Below are 22,500 nucleotides of genomic sequence, written 5' to 3'. Positions count from 1 at the left end.
TCGCTCTGTGCTCGATTGGTTTGGTCTGCTCAGTGTCTAGAGGGGAGTGGGCGAGGGAGCGGGGAGAAAGGGGAGGGGGAGAGCGAGTAAACCAGCAGCGCAAAAACCTGGAAATCAACGCAAACTTCGCTCCCAGCGCGCAAGAAATGTCGACTTGGACATAGCGATATGCTCGGGGTTGCCAACCAACGCACCGCGCCGTGAGTTTAGGCGACAGGAGCGGGTGGTTTGTGGACAACGCTCGCGACGACCGGACTCTGGACGCAAGAAAGCAAGATCAGTGGTTTAAAAGAGAGAGAGGGAGAGAGGGAGAGAGAGAGACGAGGATTACACACACAACAGTGACAATAAAACAACACAACGATAGTGCCGAAGGTGAGGTCCAAGCGAAGAAGCAGACTCGAGACTTGATGTTCAGTTCGGAAGACTCAGCATGTGCTTTTACGGTGCGAACTTTAATCTCAGGAAACAATGAGGGACGTAGTCAAGAAAGAAGTCATCAAGTGTCTCGGACCTGCTAGCAATGCGAGGTAAAGCTAACGCGTGCTAGCAAAGTTAGCTTGTGGGCTAACGCTAGCTGACGGGCTAAAAGACATTTTGCTCAACTTTTGCTGTTGTTTCCCGGGAGCCCAAACACTGACGGAGCGTCTTAACAAAAGAGGGGAAGGGCGGGCTCCCTTTTGGACTTGTTCCCCTCTACGTATTTCCCCGGAACGATGGCAGCGGAGGTCAGTAGTGAGGAGACGGGCTCGGTCACGTCGGGGACGGGCGGAGGAGGCCCGGAGACGGCCCCGTTCCCTTGCTATCCCAGGTCAACCATAGTCAGGGCGGCGGATTTGGGACCTGTGCCAGCCCTCCGTCAACACTTAAACACATCTCCGGACTCGCTCCCAGACATGAGTGTGATCTATCCCTTCACAAGTGGGGATATAAGCGGATCTGCCCTGTCCCTGTCCGGAGCAGGGAGTGGCGGAGGTGGACAGTCACTTTTCCAGGGAACGAGCTCAGGGAACGTGGGCGGCATGTGCGGCTCTCCCACTTCGGAGGCACCGGCCTGTCGCATTTCACCCACATCCTCAGTCCCGGATCTCCCCCCACTACCACCTCCACCTCCTCCCCCACCCTCTACAGGTAGTGGCGGCACGATGGATGAAAACGACCTGCAAGATGGGCCGGAATACGAGGAGGAAGAGGTGGTCTTCCCCCTCTCTGCACCGCCTACAAACCAGTGAGTACAAGAACATTAATGATGCGTGCAAATACACAGTTTGGGTTGGCAAAAATAGAGTTGGAGGACAGTTGTAAACTTTATATAGATTGTAACTTGATTGCCCTGTTTGTCTTGAAGATGCTTCACTTCTCATCTGAGAAGATGTCATGCAACACGGCTTGGTTAGGACAGACCATCCTGAGTGTTCATAAAATGAGGATTTATTTTCCATCATGGCTTTATTTCAATCCACCGATCACAGTTGTCCTTTTTTTTTTTTAGTTTGTTCTCTGCTGCCTGTGATTCTCATTCTCTACGCCACATATAAACACTTTTTCTCCCAGCATGCATTTATGCACAAACTGCATTGACTAATTGGAAACACATCGGCAGAAATGCTCAACTGACAATTTGTCAGACTGCAGCCTCGTTGAGGGTGAAAGCATAGGCCAACATGGATTCCATGATCTTTCAGACAAAGATCCAGTTTGTTTCTTCACATTCCCAATTAGTTTTTGGGGTCATTGGTGAAATGCTAACAGCCACGTCATTTCTTCCTAAAAGGGACCAAGGTGGTCCAAACATGAATCAAATTTTCACAAAAGACTTTTACATGATCTATTTCTTCATCCAGTCAGTCGCTTTAGCGGTGGATTTCCATACAGAGGAGCGATTTTAAGTCTTGACAGAAGCCCTCCGAGTGTTTCGCTTTGCCCCAGAATTGTCTTAAATAGTTTGACGCTGCAGCGGGATCCGTTACGTAATCTTTTCTAGTGCTACTTTGCGCTGCTCAGTCTTTAGTGATGTCATGGGAAGATGACAACATACAATAAGTCATTTTGACGATGCTTGTAATTGCTTTTCATGACTAAACTGCACTTTGGACTTTGTCATCCGTTGCCTTATCAGCTTACGTGATCAATATTTTTAACATTTGTGACCCATTTCAGAATTATTCACATGTTTTGCAACCAAAACACTTCCCCATCTCCGCTGTAAACACTGAAATGACTCTATAGCACTCATACAGCCTTGACATTCGTTTTATTCTCATTAGCAAAGTGCAGCATTATGTCATTTGGCCCTCGTGCTGAGATCTGGAAAAGCTGGAGTGTGGATTCAGCTTTTATTTTGGGTGCCGCCCTGCCCTGTTGATGAGACAAGCAAGCAGGAGCTCCGGCATCCAACTGTTTCGATTGCGCCGCGAAGTCTACCGTAAAATTGACTGCACTCGACTTGACCTGAAACTACATTTTCCATACATGGATAAGAATTTTTCTCTTGCTTTTCTAGTAGCACCATTTGGAGCAACTGTATGTTTTCACCAATCGAGGCCAAGACCGATGTTCAATTCCTTTGAGTTAGCGGCTCGTGAAGTGTATTTTAGAAGAGTGGACAGCGGAAAACATAGACGTGCGCGTTGCACACTGACCGTGAAAAGCTTAACCCGCCACATTGAACAGAGTGCCACGAGCGAGAGACATTCATAAACGCCTTCTGCACCGTGCCGTTCATAATCTTGCCGTCTGCAAAGTCGAGCTCCAATCGGTCCCACAAGGGTCGATTGCTACTGCCTGGAGAAAGCGCCAGCTTAATGCCCGAGCTTAAACAAACAACTCTGGGAAACGAGTCGTAGATTTTCAAGTTTCCACGAAGATTAGAGACCGCCTAAGTCAGAGAAGGGTTTCCCGGAGTTATTGAGGGCTTGGTTTGAAGATGATGATTACCACGAGTGTGATTGAGTTACCAAATTTCCGAAAGGGTCCACCTGTCTCCCTTTGGAGAAATGTATTTTTGGTCTCTTACCTATATTTGCAACACCCGTCCCGTATTTGAGTCTTTGATGAGGGAGAAGCATCAAGTTTCCATACATTTTCGACGCATTATGCAATGTCCTGTGGTGCCCTTCCAATCGGCTCTCTGCCCTGCCTTTTCTCTCCAGCATCCTGTTTTTCCAACACTTCTCGGCCATTCATTGTAACCTTAACAGGATCCTCAATTAGATTCATTCATTTTAACTGAGGGGCAAATCTTATATTAATGATTGTCTTTAAGCACATCACGGGATTATGATGACAAGTATCTGCCCATGTGCATCAAAATGTGTATTGTGGGTGCCAAATTGCCACTCCCTACCATTTGTGTCCCACTGAGTCAGAAACCAATCGGCTGCATGCTGGTGGTTTTTATGGTGGGGGGGGGGCAAGGGAAGAGAAGTAGCCAGGAAAGTCAGAGGAGGATACGTACGAGCAACAACTGCAGGGCTACACTTTACTTGACTCTCCTTCATAAGAACGATTAAAAGAGCTCGTTAGTCAAAATAAATGCCGGAGTGACGCTCGTCTGAGTCTTTGCGCCCTCGTCCTATTTCCGCGGACGTCGACGGGGATGAACGCATCAAGGCGACAGCGGCGTCGCACGCTCATGGCTTATTTGGATTTCAAGCCGCCAGGGCTCGGCTCCCCGTGTCTAAGCTCGCGGTCGACCACGCGGTAGCCGCATCAGCTCGGGAGACCACGGGACGAAGCGGAGGGAAATGCAGCAGAGGGTGAACTCATCGTAAGTGGGGCGTCCGTAAGTCGTCACTACGTTCTCGAGCAGCTTTCCTGACGGCACCTGCTGATTTGCTCCAGATTCATCTTCGACTCTTAACATCCGATTTCTTGACTCGATAATATGCGTTACATCCTTGGAGTCGACGGGATGTTCACGGGACGATTTGTTACCATTCTGTCTTCATGTATTGTACCCCCCCCCTAATGAATTTTGGCAGCTCCAGTGAGATAACACGAATCAAAAGTCATGCAAACTTGCCGTTGCCATTTCAGTACACAAGCATAGAGTTCTCTGATGACTTCAAAATAATTACAAGTGCACAAGCTAATCCATTTATTGGCGATTGCCTAATCACATTTAGGGCAAGCATAGAAACTGTTGCTAATCCTTAAAATACTCGTTAATGAGTGGCGTGCACTTTTAATACTCACAAATCGACTAACGATTTTGATACTTTTGTTGAATTGCACACAGCACGATCAAGTGGCAAGTACCAAAAAGTGGGCCATTTTTTTTCCATTTTTGCGTGAGACACCGTTGAATATTTTCTAGGTCAAGTCTACATGCAAACACAAAATTATTATCATTAATTCATGTTGAGCTGCCTTCGACTACCCATCTTGGTCACCATTTTGTGTCCCTCAAACTTGCTAAAGCGGGCCCGCCGAGGTTACGGCCTTATTATTTCGACAGATTCAATTTCAACAATCTTAAGTGATACTTGACTTGACAGCCAACAGGCAGTCAACCTTGCTCGCAGGAAACGCTAAAATTATCTGCCTTTTCATCTCGCCTCATGATAACATGACACTGGGCCGCTCCACATATTTCGGTGCCACTGCGCTGTGGTGGGTCTCCCTCCACTCTCATACACAATCTCATATTGTTAAAAACGTCCCTGTTCTGGTTTTGTTTAGCGAGTGGGGGGGGAATGCAGAATGCATGACCTTCCCTTGAGTGGGGTGTCAGTCATGGAGAGAAACAGAACGTCACCGTGCCGCTCGCTGTTCATGTTCAGACATGACGGGGCATTCCTTAAGTCGAGAGTAGGGTCTATTCCTATAACCACCAGCATGGCTAAGTAGCGTCTCATTCAAGGGTGACTTTGGAAGTTGATGTATGAAAGTGGAAAATCACGTTATTCACAATACACCATGGTTGACTAAAATGTCAAAATTTGCAACGCAATCGGGCCATGAAATGAACCTCACGTGTCGAACGTATGATTTGTGTTCTTTAAATGTTACACGAGTAATCAATAGTGGGCAGTGCGTGCGCCTTTCTGGGATGGCAAATGCTTAAAACCATAATGTGGTCATGATCGGAGGCAAACTTGTAAAGTGATGTGCTGAGTGCTGCTTTCTGACACTTTTTTGTCTTTCCCCGTTGGCTCGTCCTTCAGAATGATTTCCCACCCACCGTCCTCTTGGCTCCTCGCTGCAACTCTTGAGCTGCACTCAATCGCCCTCTTCAATACTCTTATCACTCCAAGCCCCACTTCACTTTCCTGCTCCCGGCTTCTCCTCCTTGCTTGCAGGCGTTTTCTTTCCAAAAAACGACTCGCTGCTTCAGAACTACACGGGAGCCCTTTTAGCTCTCCTGTTACAAGAAGTGCTGCAGGATTTGTTTTTCTTCTTCTTCACCTGAAGGCTTGCCCTTTAAGGCACTCGTGGTCTAAATTTGGATAGAGCATGTTAATTTTTTAACTCCGTTGAGAAAGGACAGCCTCACCTGATGAAAATTTTGAATAAGATTTCTAAAAGCCAGTAAGCACGAGATCAAGTCGTCTTTTGAGGTTTTTGCTTTGGAGGACCGCTCAGATTTTTCTTGCCGCTTTTGAAAAAACAAGTTCAGTTTTCAGAATTGGAGGTGATTTATTACAACCAACAAGTTTATAGGTCTTGCTGTTAAAGTAATTGCTAATAAAAACAACCAGTCAGCAGCCACCCCTAAATCGCCTCATTTGGTTCTCCCAGGTGGTACCATGGCAAGCTGGACCGAACCATTGCTGAGGAGCGGCTGCGCCAGGCTCGGACCCACGGCAGCTACCTCATCAGGGAGAGTGACCGCCGGCCCGGTTCCTTTGTCCTGTCTTTCCTCAGCATGACCAATGTGGTCAACCATTTCAGGTAAGTTTCCACACATGGAAAATGGACACGGTGTGGCACGAGCTGTAAAAAAAAAAAAAAGTTACACGAACGACAATGACTTGCAGTAGATGTCTTCGGATGTAAATAAAGCAAGTCTTACTACATCGACCATATTTTCCACCAGTCATTTCGGAAACCACAAGCGATAGCGTCTTAGGTCCGATTCATAAACGCTATCACGTCGCTGGCTAGTTTGACTTCATACATTGCCCAATCATTTTGCCGCATTCGATTGTGGTTGGAAAACCACCGAAACTGAAGCGATGATACGGCAAGGATGTATAGTTTCCGGCGGACGATTTGAGGTGACGCTAGTTGTGTGTGAGAATGTACAGTGTTACGCAATATTTCCTTGTATTGTGTCCTTCAGCTCATCTTAACGAAGATGATTTACTGTATGTTTTCCGCCTGATATTTTGTGCCCTGGACAAAGTATGCTGTTCTAATTTTGTATCAATGACTTCATATATTTCACTCATTGCATTAGTGTGAGGCCATAATGTAATTATTGCCGGGGGGGAGGGCAAAAAGGGCCCCTTTAAATTAATTATAAACATCAGGTTAATCGCACGACTTCAAATGCTCGGTGCAGTTTAATTTAAACACAATCAAAGAACTAGCTGGTATACATTTGTAGCCTTTTTCTTTTTTGTGGGGGGGATACACAATTGCAAACTTTTTTATCGTCTTAATTTCTACCACATTTCTGCCGTATATAAGCAAACATTCCTGTGATGATAGAATACTTGCTCTCATTGTTTTGTGTTTTTGTTTCAGGATAATTGCCATGTGTGGGGACTATTACATAGGCGGAAGGCGGTTCTCTTCCTTATCCGACCTTATTGGTTACTACAGCTACGTGTCTTGCCTGCTCAAAGGAGAAAAGCTGCTGTGGCCCGTGGCCCCTCCAGAGGTTCGACTGAAATATTGTTGACATTGTACAAAAATATCAGCAAAGCGCTAAACTACATTCATTCGACACTTGACATTTGGTAGAGCAATTTGAGGAATTTGCATAATGATTCGGGAGAAAATGTAGCATATTGTAAATGTCACATTCAGAAGGTGAGAGATATAATTGCTTGGATTTTTGTCTCTTTGTTTAGCCTGTAGAAGACAGGAGGAGAGTAAGGGCCATACTGCCATACACCAAAGTGCCAGATACTGATGAGATCAGGTAAGCAGTCATATTCAAATTGCACGTAGGGCAGAAACGTGAAATGTGGTTGAACGGCTGAGCACTTCAAATGTTGCTCAAGCCCGACCTCTACTGGTTAGTTCATGCTACATCAGAAATACCAGGAAGTGGGCCGTGGTTAGCGGGGATGATTGTAACCAGCTCCATTTTATGTGACATAGTCCCACTTACGAAACCAAACTATGCATCTCCAGCTTCCTGAAGGGAGACATGTTCATCGTTCACAACGAACTGGACGACGGCTGGATGTGGGTGACCAACGTTCGCACGGAGGAGCAGGGCCTCATCGTGGAGGATCTGGTAGAGGAGGTGGTAAGCGGATCCGGCATTGACTTAGTTTGTGTCGATTTATTTCATTGCAACTCTAACAGTCGCAAAAACAATCCATTCCAAACGTTATACACCTTTTACAACAAAAAACTTTTTTTGACAACTTTCAGTGCCGGGAGGAGGATCCACACGAGGGAAAAATGTAGGTTTTCCGATTATGATTATTTTCTGGTTGCCATTTATAGCTAAATGTGAATAAACTGACCAATATTATTATTTATGTTGATCCTCCCCAGCTGGTATCATGGAAAGATCACAAAACAAGAAGCCTACAACCTGCTGATGACGGGTAACTCTTTTCTTTCACTCCCACATGCCAAAGTTGTTTTTATCAAAAAGTGAGTAATGACTCTCGCGCACAGTTGGCCAGGTGTGCAGTTTCCTCGTGCGGCCGTCAGACAACACGCCTGGGGACTACTCCCTCTTCTTTCGCACCAATGAGAACATCCAAAGGTTTAAGATCTCTCCCACCCCCAACAACCAGTACATGATGGGAGGGAGGTACTATAACAGGTGCGTGGCCACAAAAAAAACGTACGCTCACAATGATCACAATTTAAATGTACCGTCTCCTTTGCGCTGTCGTGTCCGGTAGCGTCGACGACATCATCGACCATTACAAGAAAGAGCAGATTGTCGAGGGTTACAACTTGAAAGATCCCGTTTCAGTCCAGGTAGTGGATTTCGAATGATATAGCAATGATCTTTTTATGTCCGGTTGTAACCTTGTTTGTATTCAATTAGCACCAAGAACAAGTCATCACTGACACGGTGGACGGGAGAGAAATTTACAATACAATCAGGCGAAAACCAAAAGATGCGTTCTACAAAAACATTGTGAAAAAAGGCTACCTCCTCTTCAACAAAGGTGTGTTGCACGAATGGTTTTTTTCCCCCCGCACAAACGTCGCCGCGGTGATGATTTTCCTTTTAATTTGAACGCTTCCAGGTAAAGGCAAACGGTGGAAGAACCTCTATTTTATCCTGGAGGGTAACGATGCCCAGCTCATCTACTTTGAGAGCGAGAAAAGAGCCACCAAACCCAAAGGGCTGATCGACCTAAGCGTGTGCTCAGTATATGGCGTTCACGACAGCCTTTTTGGCAGGTATGTTCTTTTTTTGGTGAGGCTGTTTGGAGAAAGTATCGCGTATTTCAATGCTCTTCTTTTTTTTCTTTTTTATTGCTCATTTTCAGGCCAAACTGTTTCCAGATTGTTGTCCAGCACTTTAGTGAGGAACAATACATTTTCTACTTCGCCGGGGAAGCTCCAGAGCATGCGCAGGTAATAAGACCTCTCGAGTCATCAAGCACTTAAAGTGCTAAAATATTTATATATTATTTATATATAAAATATTTTATATTTATAAAATATTTATTTATAATAATAGTATTAATAATAATATATATATTATATAATATATTAATAAGATTTATTTATAATAATGTCTTTATGGGACAAAGTTTCTTGTGATTTTAATGTTCTTTTTCTTTACGACTTTGTTCCAGGATTGGATGAAATGCCTTCAAACGTTCTGCAGTAACTTAAGGAAGACAACTCAGCCCACCTCCAACAAAAGGTTGAGACAGGTATGCGAGAGTGACTGCTCACCTGACAGAAACCATTTCGAGAATCGGTGAACGTATTTTACAAAAAAGACAACGCAAATGAGTTAGCATCTTATTGTTTGAAGTCTGAGCTGGTCCCTTCTATCTTAGGTGAGCAGCCTGGTGCTCTACGTGGAGGAGGCCCATAAGCTGCCGGTGAAGTATTTCACCAACCCTTACTGCAACATCTACCTGAACAACGTCCAGGTGGCCAAAACGCACCCGAGGGAGGGGCCCAACCCCGTCTTCACCGAGGAGTTCATTTTTGAGTGAGCCCCCTTTTTACGCTTCACATTGGAGCGCCTTGCCGACTTCATTAGAAATCATCGCCTTTGTCTGTTTCCAGCGACCTCTCGAGTGAAATCAACAGATTTGAGATCAGCCTGAGCAACAAGACAAAAAAGAGCAAAGAAAGCGACATCTGTACGTGCATCCGTCTGTTTTCGACGCCAAATGTAGTCTGGCCTATTTTGTTTATAATTTCATCTTTCCAACATTTGGGTTCTGCTCTTCCTCGGATGCCGCTTCCACGGCGTAGTATTCATGCGTTGCCAGCTGAGCCGTCTGCAGAAGGGCCAGATGATTGACGAGTGGTTCCCTCTCAGCTCCCACGTGCCTCTGAAGGGCATCGAGCCGGGCTCCTTACGAGTCCGCGCACGCTACTCCATGGAGAAGATCATGCCCGAAGAAGAGTACAGCGAGTTTAAAGAGGTCAGTTTCACTGCGATTCACTCTTAAGTGCTGTCCACAATGACCACATGTGTGTCTTCACGTAGATGATCCTGCAGAAAGAGTTCCACGTCATCTATGCCCTGGCCCACGTGTGCGGTCAGGACCGCACCTTACTGGCAAGTCTCCTCCTGAGGATCTTCAGGCACGAAAAGGCCGAAGCCCCTCTTCTCAGGACTCTCAACGATCGAGAGATTAGCATGGAGGGTAAGGAAGTGGGAAGAATGCTTTGCATAATCAATTTGGATCGAGCTAACTCTGCTTGCGGACAGATGAAGCCACAACGTTGTTCCGGGCGACCACATTGGCCAGCACGCTGATGGAGCAGTACATGAAAGCCACGGCCACGCCCTTCGTCCATCACGCTCTCAAGGACACCATCCTCAAGATCATGGAGAGCAAACAGTCCTGTGAGGTAAAGCCAACGTCTCTACTTATATCGCAGCCATTTTCTTTTGAAATAACCATTCACCACACACATTGAAAAAAAAAAAATGGAAAGATAAGCAACACAATTATTCATATTTCTACCGAAGCGGCCAATATTAGCACGGAAACTGTAAATAAATGATGGAAATGCAATGGTTTCCATCTCTCCCATTTCAAGTTGAACCCCTCCAAACTGGAAAAGAATGAGGATGTCAACCTGAACCTGGCTCACCTCCTCAACATCCTGTCAGAACTGGTAGAAAAGATCTTCATGGCTGCTGAGATACTACCACCGTAAGCACACCAATGACTTTTATGAAGCTTGGATAACACGAAGGCAATGTCTCAAAGGAGCCCCAATAAAACTCTTATTGTTATCGTTCCAGGACGCTAAGATTCATTTATGGCTGCTTGCAAAAATCTGTGCAGCAGAAATGGCCAACTAATACCACCATGAGGACCAGAGTTGTAAGGTAAACACCGTTTTCTTGCTTTATTATTACTGATGAAAATGAACTTCTTGCTGCTCACTCGCCTCGTTGAATTGAAAATAGTGCTTACAACAACACGGAAAGAAAAAGAACTGGATTTTCACACGTCTGATAAATAGAGGCACTAACCTTTTATAATGTTGCAATTACTTAATTGGGCGCAAATAAAGATCTCATAGTTTGCTTTTCATAGCTAAGCTAACCATTTGTCTCTCTCCTGTCTTTTGTCCTCCAGTGGTTTCGTCTTTCTAAGACTCATCGGTCCCGCGATCCTCAACCCGAGAATGTTCAATATCATTGCCGGTGAGCAGCCGGCCAAAGCCACACACAAAGTGCCCGTCAATAAATTCTAACGTCTGCGTCAAGCTCTTCATTTCCGTTCAATGAATGTCTGAACGTGATTCTAATCTCGTTTCTGTCCTCTTGCAGACCCTCCGTCATCAACAGCCGGCAGGACCCTCACACTGGTGGCAAAGTCCGTTCAGAACCTTGCCAACCTTGTGGAATTCGGTGCTAAGGTATGAAACCGACCCAAAACGACATTGTGTGATCGTCTGACATCGTGTCGTTGTGTCCACACACAGGAGCCTTATATGGAGGGTGTGAATCCCTTTATCAAAAACAATAAGCATAGGATGATCATGTTTCTGGATGAGTTGGGGGTGAGTACCATCATTTTTTTAATTATTTTTTTAACACCACTTCTTGGCGCGGGATAGCCGCTGTCGCCAATCACACACTTGAAACATCAGACTCTTCACACGTTGGGACTTTATTTGCAGAACGTTCGTGATCTCCCCGAAACCACAGAGCACTTTAGGACGGATCTGTCCCGAGACCTGGCCGCGTTGCACGAGCTCTGCGCCACGCACTCAGACGAGCTTCGGACGCTCAGTAACGAGAGGGGGGCTCAGCAGGTGAGACACGAGTGCTGAAACCAACGTATCTGCTGTAGGAATGCAAAAAACTGAACTGCTGTCATTTTCTTTCTGTCCCAGCATGTGTTAAAAAAGCTGCTGGCCATCACGGAGCTCCTCCAACAGAAGCAGGCTCAGTATGCCATGTCCAACAGCAACAGGTAGTACCGCATCACTACCGAACCCCCCTCCCCTGCATCTTACTTCACTCCCATCTCCCCTCCCCTACGACAAGTCTCCGCCACTGGGGGGTGCCGCACTGGGGAGACTTCGCATGTTCTACCCTCATCTCCATGGCAACCCCATCCACCGCCCACCATAACATAGGTGTCGGATAGTCCCGCCCATACCCATCCGTGTTGTCCCATTCACCATGAGAGCTATGCAACAACAGCTGAGTACAAACAATGCACCAGTGACTGACAGCTGGCTGCACTGGACCCCCCCCCCCCCCCCTTTTTAGAACTGTGTGAATGATTCCAACTTTGGGTACAATCGGTTCCCTTGCACATAAGGGACAGTGTTTGGATTCTGAAAGCTTTCTCAGTACCCGCCATGCTTTTCGAGCACAAATTGCCAAAGTGTACCCTCTCCCGCTTCGTATGAGGAAACTGACATGAAGAAGCTTGTTGTGTCTTGTTGAAACTGGATTGCGAGCGAGGATGCTTTTATACTGTAAGTAGTGACTGACTTTTTAAGTTTGTGACAATGTAAGGCGAAGCGATGAAATGAGCATGCTTCTTTTTGTTTTGTTAAGTTTTCTAGATTGAATCCAAGTCTTTGGAGGAAAATGTCTGGTTATTTTATATAAGAATAAACTCTCTTGCTGGAATCATGAGCATTTAAGAGAGATGAGCTGAATTATTCTTCGTCGGATTGTACTAGCTGTTTTAATTGGTTAAGATCTTTTTTTTTTCTCCCCACCAAAATTTTGCAATCGAGGCAAAAAACAATCTGAGAATCCAAGTATGATGCAAAGTGTTTACAACAGATTTTTTTTTTTTTTTTTTTTAAATAGTACAGACTGTATCAGACATGCATGCACTTATTAAACTGTTTTTTTTTAAGTAGTTGATGGGCTTGTTCTTTGTCATATTCAAGACAGGGTGTAAAAAAAATACATTTTATTTCGAATGCACAATGACATTTTGTCACTACTTCAAATTGGTCACTTTGAGGAAGGTTGGTCATATGAGGTCTTCATCCGACCAATCCTGTGGTACAAAACAACACATGAAGACAAAAAGCTGATTTGGAACCATGTCGATTCAAAACGGAGTCTCACCTCTTCTTGTATTCGCGGCTCTTTCGCCACATGGCCTTCCTCCTCGTACCCCCGCTTGCGTTTGCTGCCACACACAAAAAAACAAAAAAAAAACAGTTGACTGTTGTTGAGCTCTGATCAGTGTTGTGACCAAACATCTTCCATTTCCATTGATGCAACCTTAGATCGTAGTTTTCATTAGGAGTAGTTGTTCCCCTTCACCCCATCACTCCATTTCAAGTAAGTACATATATAGACTAGATGCAGTGTTTTCCAACCTTTGAGCCAAAAAATGCAAGTTAATAATGTGCTGTGCCATCTCGTGGTAGAGCATTTACCTGTCTTCATAAAACGCTACCATAGATTATGGATGATTGACACCGGTTGGGAATCACTGCACTAGAGTAGCAACTCCCACCCACATATTGACAGCGTGTACCTTCCACTTTATCTTCCAGGACAGAGTGCACCATCATGTCACTGGCAGCCGCCATCCAGGTCATGTGAATTCCGTGGAATCACACCTGAGAGTCAAAGTGCTGGCCAGAAAGAGCCTAGGCCTTGTCCGGGGCCTCGGGTTATTTCTCAGCATGTGGCCTACTATCTCCATAATTCAAATGCAATAATAGCTGCCCCCCCTACTGAGATGAGAGCAAGGGGGTGGGTGGAAACACCGTGGCTGCATATGTCAACATTTTACTTCCAAAGCCTTTCCCAAAATATGCTATAGACACTGTGTTGGAGCGATGGATGATGGACCTGAGCTACGTTCAGCTGCAGAACTCCCTTCCATGGATATGGACATGAAGGGGGGTGTGGGGGGCGAAGCAGTAAAGTAGCATCGTTTGCAGTCGTCAGGGAATTTGAACGGGAGACTACACAAGCCTTAATTCCCCTTTGGACAAACCACCCACCCCACGACACTTGTTACATTTTTTTTTTTAATATGCTGCTTTTGGCGATAGAGAATCAAAATGTGTTTGTATGACGTAGCTAAACGGCAGAACGGTAGTCTTGTTTAGGAGACGTGTGTAACTTGTCTTGTGCATGTGTTGATCCTGCTACAGAAACGCTGTTCTCAACTAAAGATGTCAGCGCGTTGATTGAAGTTTTCATTTAAGCGGGGTACACGCGTACTGATGTCGAACATCTTAAACGAGACCCTACGGAAAATGAAAATACAAGGAGCTCGAGTCAGTTTTAAACTAAACCAGTAAATCCAACTCCATTCTGCCGAAAGGTTAAATACAAGTAAGCTCGACTTAAATTTACGTCTGGTTAAATTAAAATGGCCCACTGTAACAGTTTGCACATTTAATAATATTGCGTACCACTAGAGGGAGCAATTGTACTGAAAATCTTTGCTCTAATCTCGAATGCAGTTTTTCCATAGTTGGACTATATAGTCACATTAAAAGGAGCGCTACTTGGGCTCGCTTTTAATTCCGTCACGACAAATGCCAGTACGCATGTACCCCGCTTCATCTGCAGTCTCTCCCTTTCTCCCGTGGCCCACATCACCACATCTCTGTTGTCTTCCGCGCTAGGGTTGCAAAAGGGGGTGTGTGTCATTTCCTATAAACTTCCAAAGAAATGGAAGATGCTTCCAACTGAAACTTCCCCACACCCAGCACGCCTTGCTGGTCATAGTCTGGCTTTGCCTCCTTGTCTGAATCTGTGCCTGTCGTAGGTCAAAGTGTGCACGTAACGATACCACAGACCTCAACGAGCGAGCGAGGGAGGGAGGGAGGGAGGACCACCACCGCCGTCGGCTGTGCCACCAGGTACGGGAGACCCGACGGCGACGCCATGTGCCGCACTGTACTTTCTTGTTCTTTCATATGCTCGATGATGTGTTCCTTTTTATTTTTCTACCTGAAACTCGAACCTTTTTTGCATCTTAGATATGCCAACCTAGTCAAATAAAAACAACAGTTGTGACATGACGCAAACTCGGTGGTGGTGTTCACTTCGGCCCGGAGAAATGGAAACTGCTGTGGCGTGCAACAGTAAAGTCACCGATGCTAATGTATCAGCCAACATTTCAGTGTCGCTCAACACTGAGCAATGTTTATGTCTCTGAGATTCCACGCAGGCTTCATTTTATGTCAATCAAGATGATCCTTACTTGCTGAACTTGGACCCATCCGCGTGGATCCTCGCAGCTTCTGCTTGCAAGCGTTCACCTCGTCAGGTTTGGAAGTTCATATCGTCTCAGGAGGCTTTTGATCCCTGCAGCGGAAGTGTGGAGGTTTAGTCATGGAGAAGAAGCAACATCGCCATCTTGTGGACGGGTTACTCACGTCTCATGGAGTCGTACGTCTTGGACAAGGTCTCTTGCTCGCCCTTAAGTCCCAAGCATTCAGTAAGGTAGCTAGAGAACAACACATTGTTGCATATATTCCCCAATCTCCGCTGTAATTACTTTGAAACCAAAATTGACTCCCATGTCTTAAAGCGGCCTACCTTTCTACGTTGAGGCCAGCTCTCGAAGCACTGCTTAGGATAGCAGTGAGTGCAATTTGCGAGGGGGAAAAGAGCAGCCCCGCATCAGTCATGGCTGCATATGCCAGGAAGTCATCCACGTTCTTCCTCAGAGACTCTGGGTTCTCCAGGGTATGGTATCTGGTCTGGACAGTCAGAGTTGAGATAAAGCGGGGAAACTGTTTAGTTCTTTAAGTTCTATTGTATTTGTTTCATTTTGAGAGTGGGCCACCTTGAGGTCAATCAGCAGCCCCTCCAGGGGTCTATAGGGGTTGTGGACCACCAAGTGAAAGTTGAGTTGCTGGATAAGCAGCAGCTCGTACTCCAGAATCTGCTCCGAAGCACGTTCTTGTTCGGCCGGGCTCTCCTGTACCAGGTTGCCCACAAACTGGCTACTGGATACGTTAAACTCTTCCACCTTGCAGGCTAGATAGGCGCACGTCAGCCTGAAACAGAGAGGAAAGGAAAAAGACGTAAGAAATGACTAACCCCGTCCTGCTCCTTTGTGCCAAAATTGAAAAGCGCTATAGTCTGCCACTAACTGATGACAAAGCAGTAGTCAAGTGTAAATATTTGTATTTAAAACAAAAAAAAACTATGTCAGCAGCCACTTGTACTCACATAATAATCTTTGGATGGTACTCCATTAGAGAGTTGTTCATGTAGAATCTTCTGAAGTACATGATAGCCGTACCCTGCATGCAAAACAGTTTACACAGTCAACTGGAAGTGATGAATCTCATTGCACATATCCAAATAAACGGGTTCACTGTCATTTGTTCTAAAACGGAAAATACATACAATAACAGACTTCGGCATTGCAGGTTTGAACACATTGCAGAAGTCCAGCAGTGTCCTTTCATAGTTTCGGAAGAGAACACCTTCTTCGTGACGGTCCAGGAACATGGACTCACTGAGCAGGTGCTGTGGAGTCGCACAAGAAGAAGCTTGGTCAATTCAGGTAGGCAGGATGAAATTGCAAGATTTGTGGTTTTATTACTGTAATTGACCTTGCCGCTTTCTTTTATCTTCTTCCTGAACTTCTGGTTGGCTTCATATCTCAATTGTTCCAACTCGTCTTCGTTGTTAAACGTCCAATATTTTCTTTGTGAACTGTTATGGAACATGGCTGCAAGAGAAGACGTCACAGCAAGTAAGTTATAATGTTTTGCAGATATAGCAAACATAAAGACATTTTATTTTACAGCCTTTGCTACCAGTGATCAAAAACAGAGAAACAAATTGCTTAGCTGTTGCGTTTATTTGCTCGTGCGCAATGGTTTCGAAGCATCGTTCGGCTACGGTTTGTCGTGCATGGTAAGTTACGTCAGCTCCCAGTAAGTCCTACCTAATACTCGACATTTAGAAAAATAAATATTGTAAACCCTTGAACGACTACAATTTGTCAGATAGCAGCTTGTTAGCATCCGTTAATTTCATGAAATGGCTTGCATTTGATGATGGTCTCATGTGTTTACGTCACACCATGTCGTCGCTTGCTGATGACGCTACCGTAATGATGATTGGACTGCGCATCAAAAGTCTTATTTTTGTTAGTTTTACCGTCTGAAATCTAATTATTTATTTTTATAATAAACACGGACACACTAAAGATAGAAAGATATATATAATATTCATGTGATTACTCTATAGATTGCACTTATCACCAATATGTTATTTACTGTGTGTTTTTTTCTTTACAGTTCACTACTCAATGTACCTTTGGTCCGTTTGCACAAAACGTGCATTAGTTTAACCAGCATGCGCTTGATCAGTGATCACAGGCTGTTTGAAACGTCGCCACTCAACACCCCGCCCGAAACACCGCACACCGCAATTTGCATAAACAGGAGTCATTTATGAATAATGAATGCACATGCATTCAGCAGGAGTCGCACATTTGCATACCAGCACAGCTATGGTTTGATTTCGGTGCTCGGTGTTGTTGTCCTTAACAGCCCAGCCTGCCTGCCTGCAACCACAAGTGAGGAATTACTGAGCTTGAACGGGTATGTGTTTTCTTGGAGAAAACAAACAAACCAAAAATGTCCTGTATTCTGCCATTACAAGTTATGTCTGTCTGTGATATGCTTGTTCGTGGGAGTACTGTGCGCGTTTACCCCAACTCAGCCCTTTGCGCCGTTCCTGCATTGCATAAACATAAGGAATCATGCAATATTGATGAGATCATTGCAGCGTGTGCGCGCGTGCATGCAAGGATACTTTGAAATAAGGCCAAGAACTGGTACTGGTACTCGCCCATCCCAACTTTTTTTTTTTTTAGTGGACACATTAAGACCGAAACAATAATCCATCCATCCATCCATTTTCAGCCGTCATCGGGCAGTAGGCGGGGGACACCCTGAACCGGTTGCCAGCCAATCGCAGGGCAAACAGAGACAAACAACCATTTGCACTCGCACTCACACCTAGTGACAATTTGGAGTCTTCAATCGGCCTACCAAGCATGTTTTTGGGATGTGGGAGGAAACCGGAGTGCCCGGAGAAAACCCACGCGGGCCCGGGGAGAACATGCAAACTCCACACAGGGAGGGCCGGAGGTGGAATCGAACCCGCACCCTCCTAACTGTGAGGCGGACGTGCTACCCAGTGCGCCACCGAGCCGCCTCCGAAACAGTAATTATTAGTTTAAATCATAGAACAATGCAGTTGTTATGAGACTTTTGGGGGCCCCCTGGAAATCTCGGGCCCTAAGCATTTGCCTGTTTTTGCTGAATGGGCAAAATTGCCCTTGTGTGTGTGTGTTTTATACTCTCGCCAATGTTTTATGGGAAACAGTGTGATCACTTTGCAAGACAGGGGCATATTTAAACCCTATCTCAGCACTCCGAAAATACCACAGGTGATAAATGTAGTTATGATGTACTGTATTTTTATTATTATCAATGTATAATATTATCCTCAAACCCTGCCTTTGAACCTATCAGGGACCATTTCAGGTGTTATAAAGTCCTCTTAGGGCCATATGAAAGGAAAAAGAAGATTGAAGCAATGTTTATTGTTATTATTATATAGTGTATTATGAATGTTGGTCGAGTAAATGTTTTGGGGCTGTTCGTCTGTGCTTTCGTTCTTAGAATTACAGGCTCCTCCTCTGCCTTGGAAGCTTGCTGTTATAGCTTGTTTGAATCTGTTTTAAGTGTTCATTTTGTGACACGTAATGAGTGGTGCCTCATTTAAATTTGAAACGCATTATGTAAAGTAGGTACGGTTGACTGCTGCATTTTTTTTCATCTCTACATTGTGTCTCAAAGATGCAAGGTCGTTATATAATTAAGTTAGTTAGTTAATATAATAGGTCTTAAAAATACAAATATAGTTTTAAACTAATTTTCCCAGTTTTGTCCATTTTATTAGGACCGTTATTTTGGGAATGCATTAACTCCGATGCAATATTATGTTTCAGAGTCTCACTTGAGTTTCCATCTTAGATTTGCCACTGCTGTCATATTCTTGATTTTAGTGCCTCTCTAATTAAGTTAGCCTCCACCTTGAATCGTGTCTTTGCCTGCATATGACAAACCCTTTCATGCACAAAATATGAAAAGATTGCAATTTGTGGATACAATGTCACCTGAAATCCAAGCACAGACTGATGGATTGCTACATTGTCACCTTGGCCGTACACATCTGGGAGGAGGAAGGCTGATACAATAGTTACCGCCACATGTATGAAGCCCGTCTCTCTTGTATCAAAGGAAATCATTTGGAAATAACCTTGGCAGCCATGCAAATGATTTCTCTGACCAATGAGCTCACAAAAATCTCATTCAATTTCATTTTGTTAAGCAGCTCAGCTTCACGCACCAACAAATGCAATTAAAGCCTGATTCTAAATCCCACCCCCTCCGTGTGCATATTAATTATTCTTCCCTCCATTATAACATGCACCCCCTTCTGTTTTTTTGTGCAGCCGTTACCATGGCAACCGGTGCTTGATGTCAGAGCCACCTCCAAGGACACTCATCCAGGCACTGGGTCATGTGCGGCGAAGCTGGGCATCGACACCGAGATGGCCACCAATCACCTCCCGCCCTCTCATGTATTTTGCCGCATGGGTGAGTGTGACTTTGAGCTTGAAACAAAGCAGGAAGTGCATGCTGGTTTGATTTGCGTAGTGCGGGTGAGTGAAAGCCCCTCAGAGAGCCACAGGTTTGGGAAAAGAAATTAGAAATTGCTTTGAATGTGTTTGCTTTCCTCTGGTTGGCATTGTTTTTTTGTCCTCCCTTCCCCCTTCCCTGCAGACATTTTAACGCGCCCCCCGCTGCCCCCCCTCCCCCCCACTCGCTCTCTAATTGAGCTTTGTGTCTACCTCCATCTCTATTCAAACACAGCCTCATTTGCATAGCACTGCAGCACCACGGACAGCTCCCCAGCTGTACAGTAGAGAACTAAATGAGGAACACAGACCCACTTTACGTGAAGTGAATACTAAGCAGCCCGCGCATCCTTGTCAATGTTTCCGGAAAATACAACAAGCACATGAGAGATGAGCAAGAAAAGCAAATCAATGGATTCACATTGAGCAACCTGGAAAGACATGCACACTTTTGGGTGTCAAAATGTTTTGTTTTATAAATTCATGGAAAGGAGCTATAGAATTTGTGTCGTGCAAACAGCAGTTCAAGGATTGATACTTCTTATTCACTTTGGAACAACGTAAAGACTACAAAATTTATTAGCCTAATCGCTGATCTGTCCAAGTTATTTTTAGCTTACAATATCATATATTATATATATATATCTATCTTATAATATCACTTAAAAAAAAAACTCTCAGTCAGCATGACAAGAAGGCTGTTAGGCTAACAATTATTTTAAGAAAACCTATAATTAAGTGCAAATTAATAGCCTGCTAGCCTGTATTTTTTCTTTGTACCCGTACAGTATCACACTCTGACATTAGAAAATAGTAGCCAGGGGTGCTAAGGTTATTTTTAGGGGGGCATGGGTTATGCAAAACAAAAAATAAAAAATAGTAGTTGCTTCTTGCAAACATTTTTATGATTCCCAGGATTCCTCCGTGTTTTCTGGCCTAACACGCCTGTACCACACCACAGAGTTCAGATGTCACAAGCTGTCTTCCAGCCCAGCGCCGGCTTGCTTCGGTGCACAGAGACACAATTACCATGCATTTTTCATATCACACTTAAAAGCACATGTTAAGTTTATGGAAACCTAAAAACCAAAACGTTTATTTTTACTTCAGGCACATCGGTGGAGATTTATGACATTATCTTTTTCTTATTTTAAGATTCATGAAGGGGATCGTGGGATAGAAATGCAGTAAAATGGGACTTGAATTTTACGTAGCAAAAATTTGGAAATCTGGGTCACTCGTGTTCATTTGTAAATAAATGCCAGTATTTCAATCAGTCTTTTTGGATGTAAAGAATTGTGCGTGTGTGTGTGTGTGTGTGTGTGTTTACACATCTCACGTGTGCAGTAAACAGTTGCAGTATAAATAGGCTGTCACGTATTTAAAGTCGGTACATTTGATTTAATTGAGTATGAGATTGAGTATGCTCAGCTCGTGTTTCCTATCTTTGTTACACGTTCATTTTTCTTTTTTTTACCGTCTGTAAGGCCCTGCAGTGTGTATGTACGTGTGTGTGTGTGTTTATGTGTAATCCCGTACAGTATGCAATGCTATTATTTTTAGCTTTAAGTAATTTTTTACCGCACCTTAAATTATATGTTAATTGTCAACAATCATTTTGCATTTGTATTTAATCTTCCTTGTCATGTGATGATGACACAACATAGTAAAAAAAAACAAGTTGATTGATTGATAACCTTTAATAGGTGAAGGAACCATCAGCAATAATGGCAATGATAATACCCTAAAAGTAAATATATAGAAGACAATCTTCCTGACATACCATGATTACTATTATTATTTCAAAAACCGGTTATGTATTTGCTTTTTACGTCATCATTTTCCAGAGTTCAAATATCCACTAGTGCCGTGTAAAGGTTAATAGTGTGCATTCTAGTATTCTAATTAGTAGCAGCATGCTTGAATATAAGAATTGGTTGTTTAAGGTAGGGAATGTGGCCTGCTTGATCAAGGCTGGTTGCCATGCAACCCAAATCATTTTTTCAGACCAAAAAAAAAAAAAAGCCCTCAGAGATTTAATAATCAGGTTGTGGGCATTAAAATGCAAAGCAGGCTGTCGGCTGCACCTGAAAGACTGCAGGAATTAGATGAGGGGTAATTTTGCTACTTACAGGTGAATAGCTGACCTTCGCCAGCAAGTGGCTGTCAAAATCACACAAAGTAGGCAAGATAGGTTTTAAATATGTACTCTTTTCAGTGGATAAAATGAAACACATTTTTATTTTCAACAGAAAGTTTTTTTTTTTATTATTGTCAGTAATAATTCCTGCTTGTGTTGTGTTGCCGCTCGCTCTGATTCTTGTTTAATCTCTGCAGCCAGCCATCTTTTGTTCCCCTAATTGTTGCCATCCCCCTTTTGTCTGAGTGTAGGAGTTCTTCTTTGGCCTCCTGCAGACGCCCCACAAAAAACCCTGTCAGGTGGTCGCAGCCATTAGCTGCATTATACTTTTCATTGTGGCGGAAAACGCACTCATCATACCAAAGCGCTCGCTCTGTGCAAATGACGTGCATTTTAAAATCTGGAAATGTCATGAGCATTACATTGCGAAGAGATGGGACATGATGATATGTTATCAGAAATGTTAGATGTCATTTTGAATATTTTCATGACCCTGTCATAGCCAAACATTTTGTTCACCAATATTTGATGTGCTTTAAGTCCATGCCAGCCTTAAATTAAATTCTCTGGCTGTGCTAAGACCAGTAATGTGAAAATAATATGTGATTCATTTATATTATGACGATTAATTTTGAGCAGTACTCGATGCATTTTCATTTTGTTTAATTTTTTTCTGAAGGGTTAATTTATAGGACTGCACGCACAAGTCCGTGCGCGTGCACACACACACACACACACGCGCACAAACGCAAATGAACTACTCTCGCTCTTCACTAGATGGGGTAAGAACATCATTCAATGGGCTTTGCAACTGAGCTTTTTTTCTGGACTGGACCTTAATTGTTCTTGAAAATCATGCACAATGGATCAAGATTT

At 44.1% G+C, this 22,500-nt stretch overlaps 2 protein-coding genes across 4 annotated transcripts; one reads left to right on the top strand and one right to left on the bottom strand.

The window, feature by feature from the left end:
• The first annotated feature begins 57 nt into the window (after window positions 1-57).
• Window positions 58-14,826, top strand: LOC119126873 (ras GTPase-activating protein 1-like). Of its 3 annotated transcripts, none has more exons than XM_037258366.1 (26): window positions 58-1,228; window positions 5,743-5,895; window positions 6,694-6,829; window positions 7,023-7,093; window positions 7,309-7,426; window positions 7,555-7,586; window positions 7,681-7,733; window positions 7,807-7,957; window positions 8,040-8,118; window positions 8,189-8,312; window positions 8,394-8,550; window positions 8,640-8,727; window positions 8,952-9,032; window positions 9,162-9,319; window positions 9,397-9,473; window positions 9,589-9,761; window positions 9,827-9,986; window positions 10,052-10,194; window positions 10,387-10,502; window positions 10,595-10,681; window positions 10,935-11,002; window positions 11,129-11,217; window positions 11,284-11,361; window positions 11,482-11,616; window positions 11,698-11,777; window positions 13,339-14,826. In XM_037258366.1, exons 1-26 carry the CDS (start codon window positions 717-719, stop codon window positions 13,385-13,387), a joined length of 3,168 nt encoding a protein of 1,055 aa, XP_037114261.1. In that variant the 5' UTR covers window positions 58-716; the 3' UTR covers window positions 13,388-14,826. The 3 variants fall into 3 exon arrangements, with proteins under 3 accessions (XP_037114261.1, XP_037114260.1, XP_037114262.1); XM_037258365.1 differs by lacking the exon at window positions 13,339-14,826 and adding an exon at window positions 11,852-12,457; XM_037258367.1 differs by lacking the exons at window positions 58-1,228; window positions 13,339-14,826 and adding exons at window positions 3,466-3,769; window positions 11,852-12,457.
• ccnh (cyclin H) lies at window positions 12,584-16,871 on the bottom strand. Its single transcript, XM_037258368.1, is given in 12 exon segments — window positions 12,584-12,830; window positions 12,902-12,965; window positions 15,009-15,042; window positions 15,045-15,077; window positions 15,080-15,112; window positions 15,184-15,254; window positions 15,347-15,510; window positions 15,597-15,810; window positions 15,986-16,059; window positions 16,166-16,288; window positions 16,375-16,493; window positions 16,750-16,871. Coding segments are annotated over 11 exon segments (954 nt in total). The 5' UTR covers window positions 16,492-16,493; window positions 16,750-16,871; the 3' UTR covers window positions 12,584-12,803.
• Window positions 16,872-22,500: the final 5,629 nt, after the last annotated feature.

The sequence above is a fragment of the Syngnathus acus genome, chromosome 9 (genome assembly GCF_901709675.1).
Source record: "Syngnathus acus chromosome 9, fSynAcu1.2, whole genome shotgun sequence".
NCBI lineage: Eukaryota > Metazoa > Chordata > Actinopteri > Syngnathiformes > Syngnathidae > Syngnathus > Syngnathus acus.
The sequence above is the reverse complement of the archived record's forward strand: the minus strand, read 5'-3'. Positions and strand labels throughout refer to the sequence as shown.

Bases quoted from the DNA above. Each gene is read 5' to 3' on its own strand.
- LOC119126873 (XM_037258365.1), top strand. From the start codon at position 717: ATGGCAGCGGAGGTCAGTAGTGAGGAGACGGGCTCGGTCACGTCGGGG. The intron at 7,094-7,308 runs GTAAGCAGTCAT...ATGCATCTCCAG, and splicing joins CCAGATACTGATGAGATCAG to CTTCCTGAAGGGAGACATGT. The intron at 7,427-7,554 runs GTAAGCGGATCC...GACAACTTTCAG, and splicing joins AGGATCTGGTAGAGGAGGTG to TGCCGGGAGGAGGATCCACA.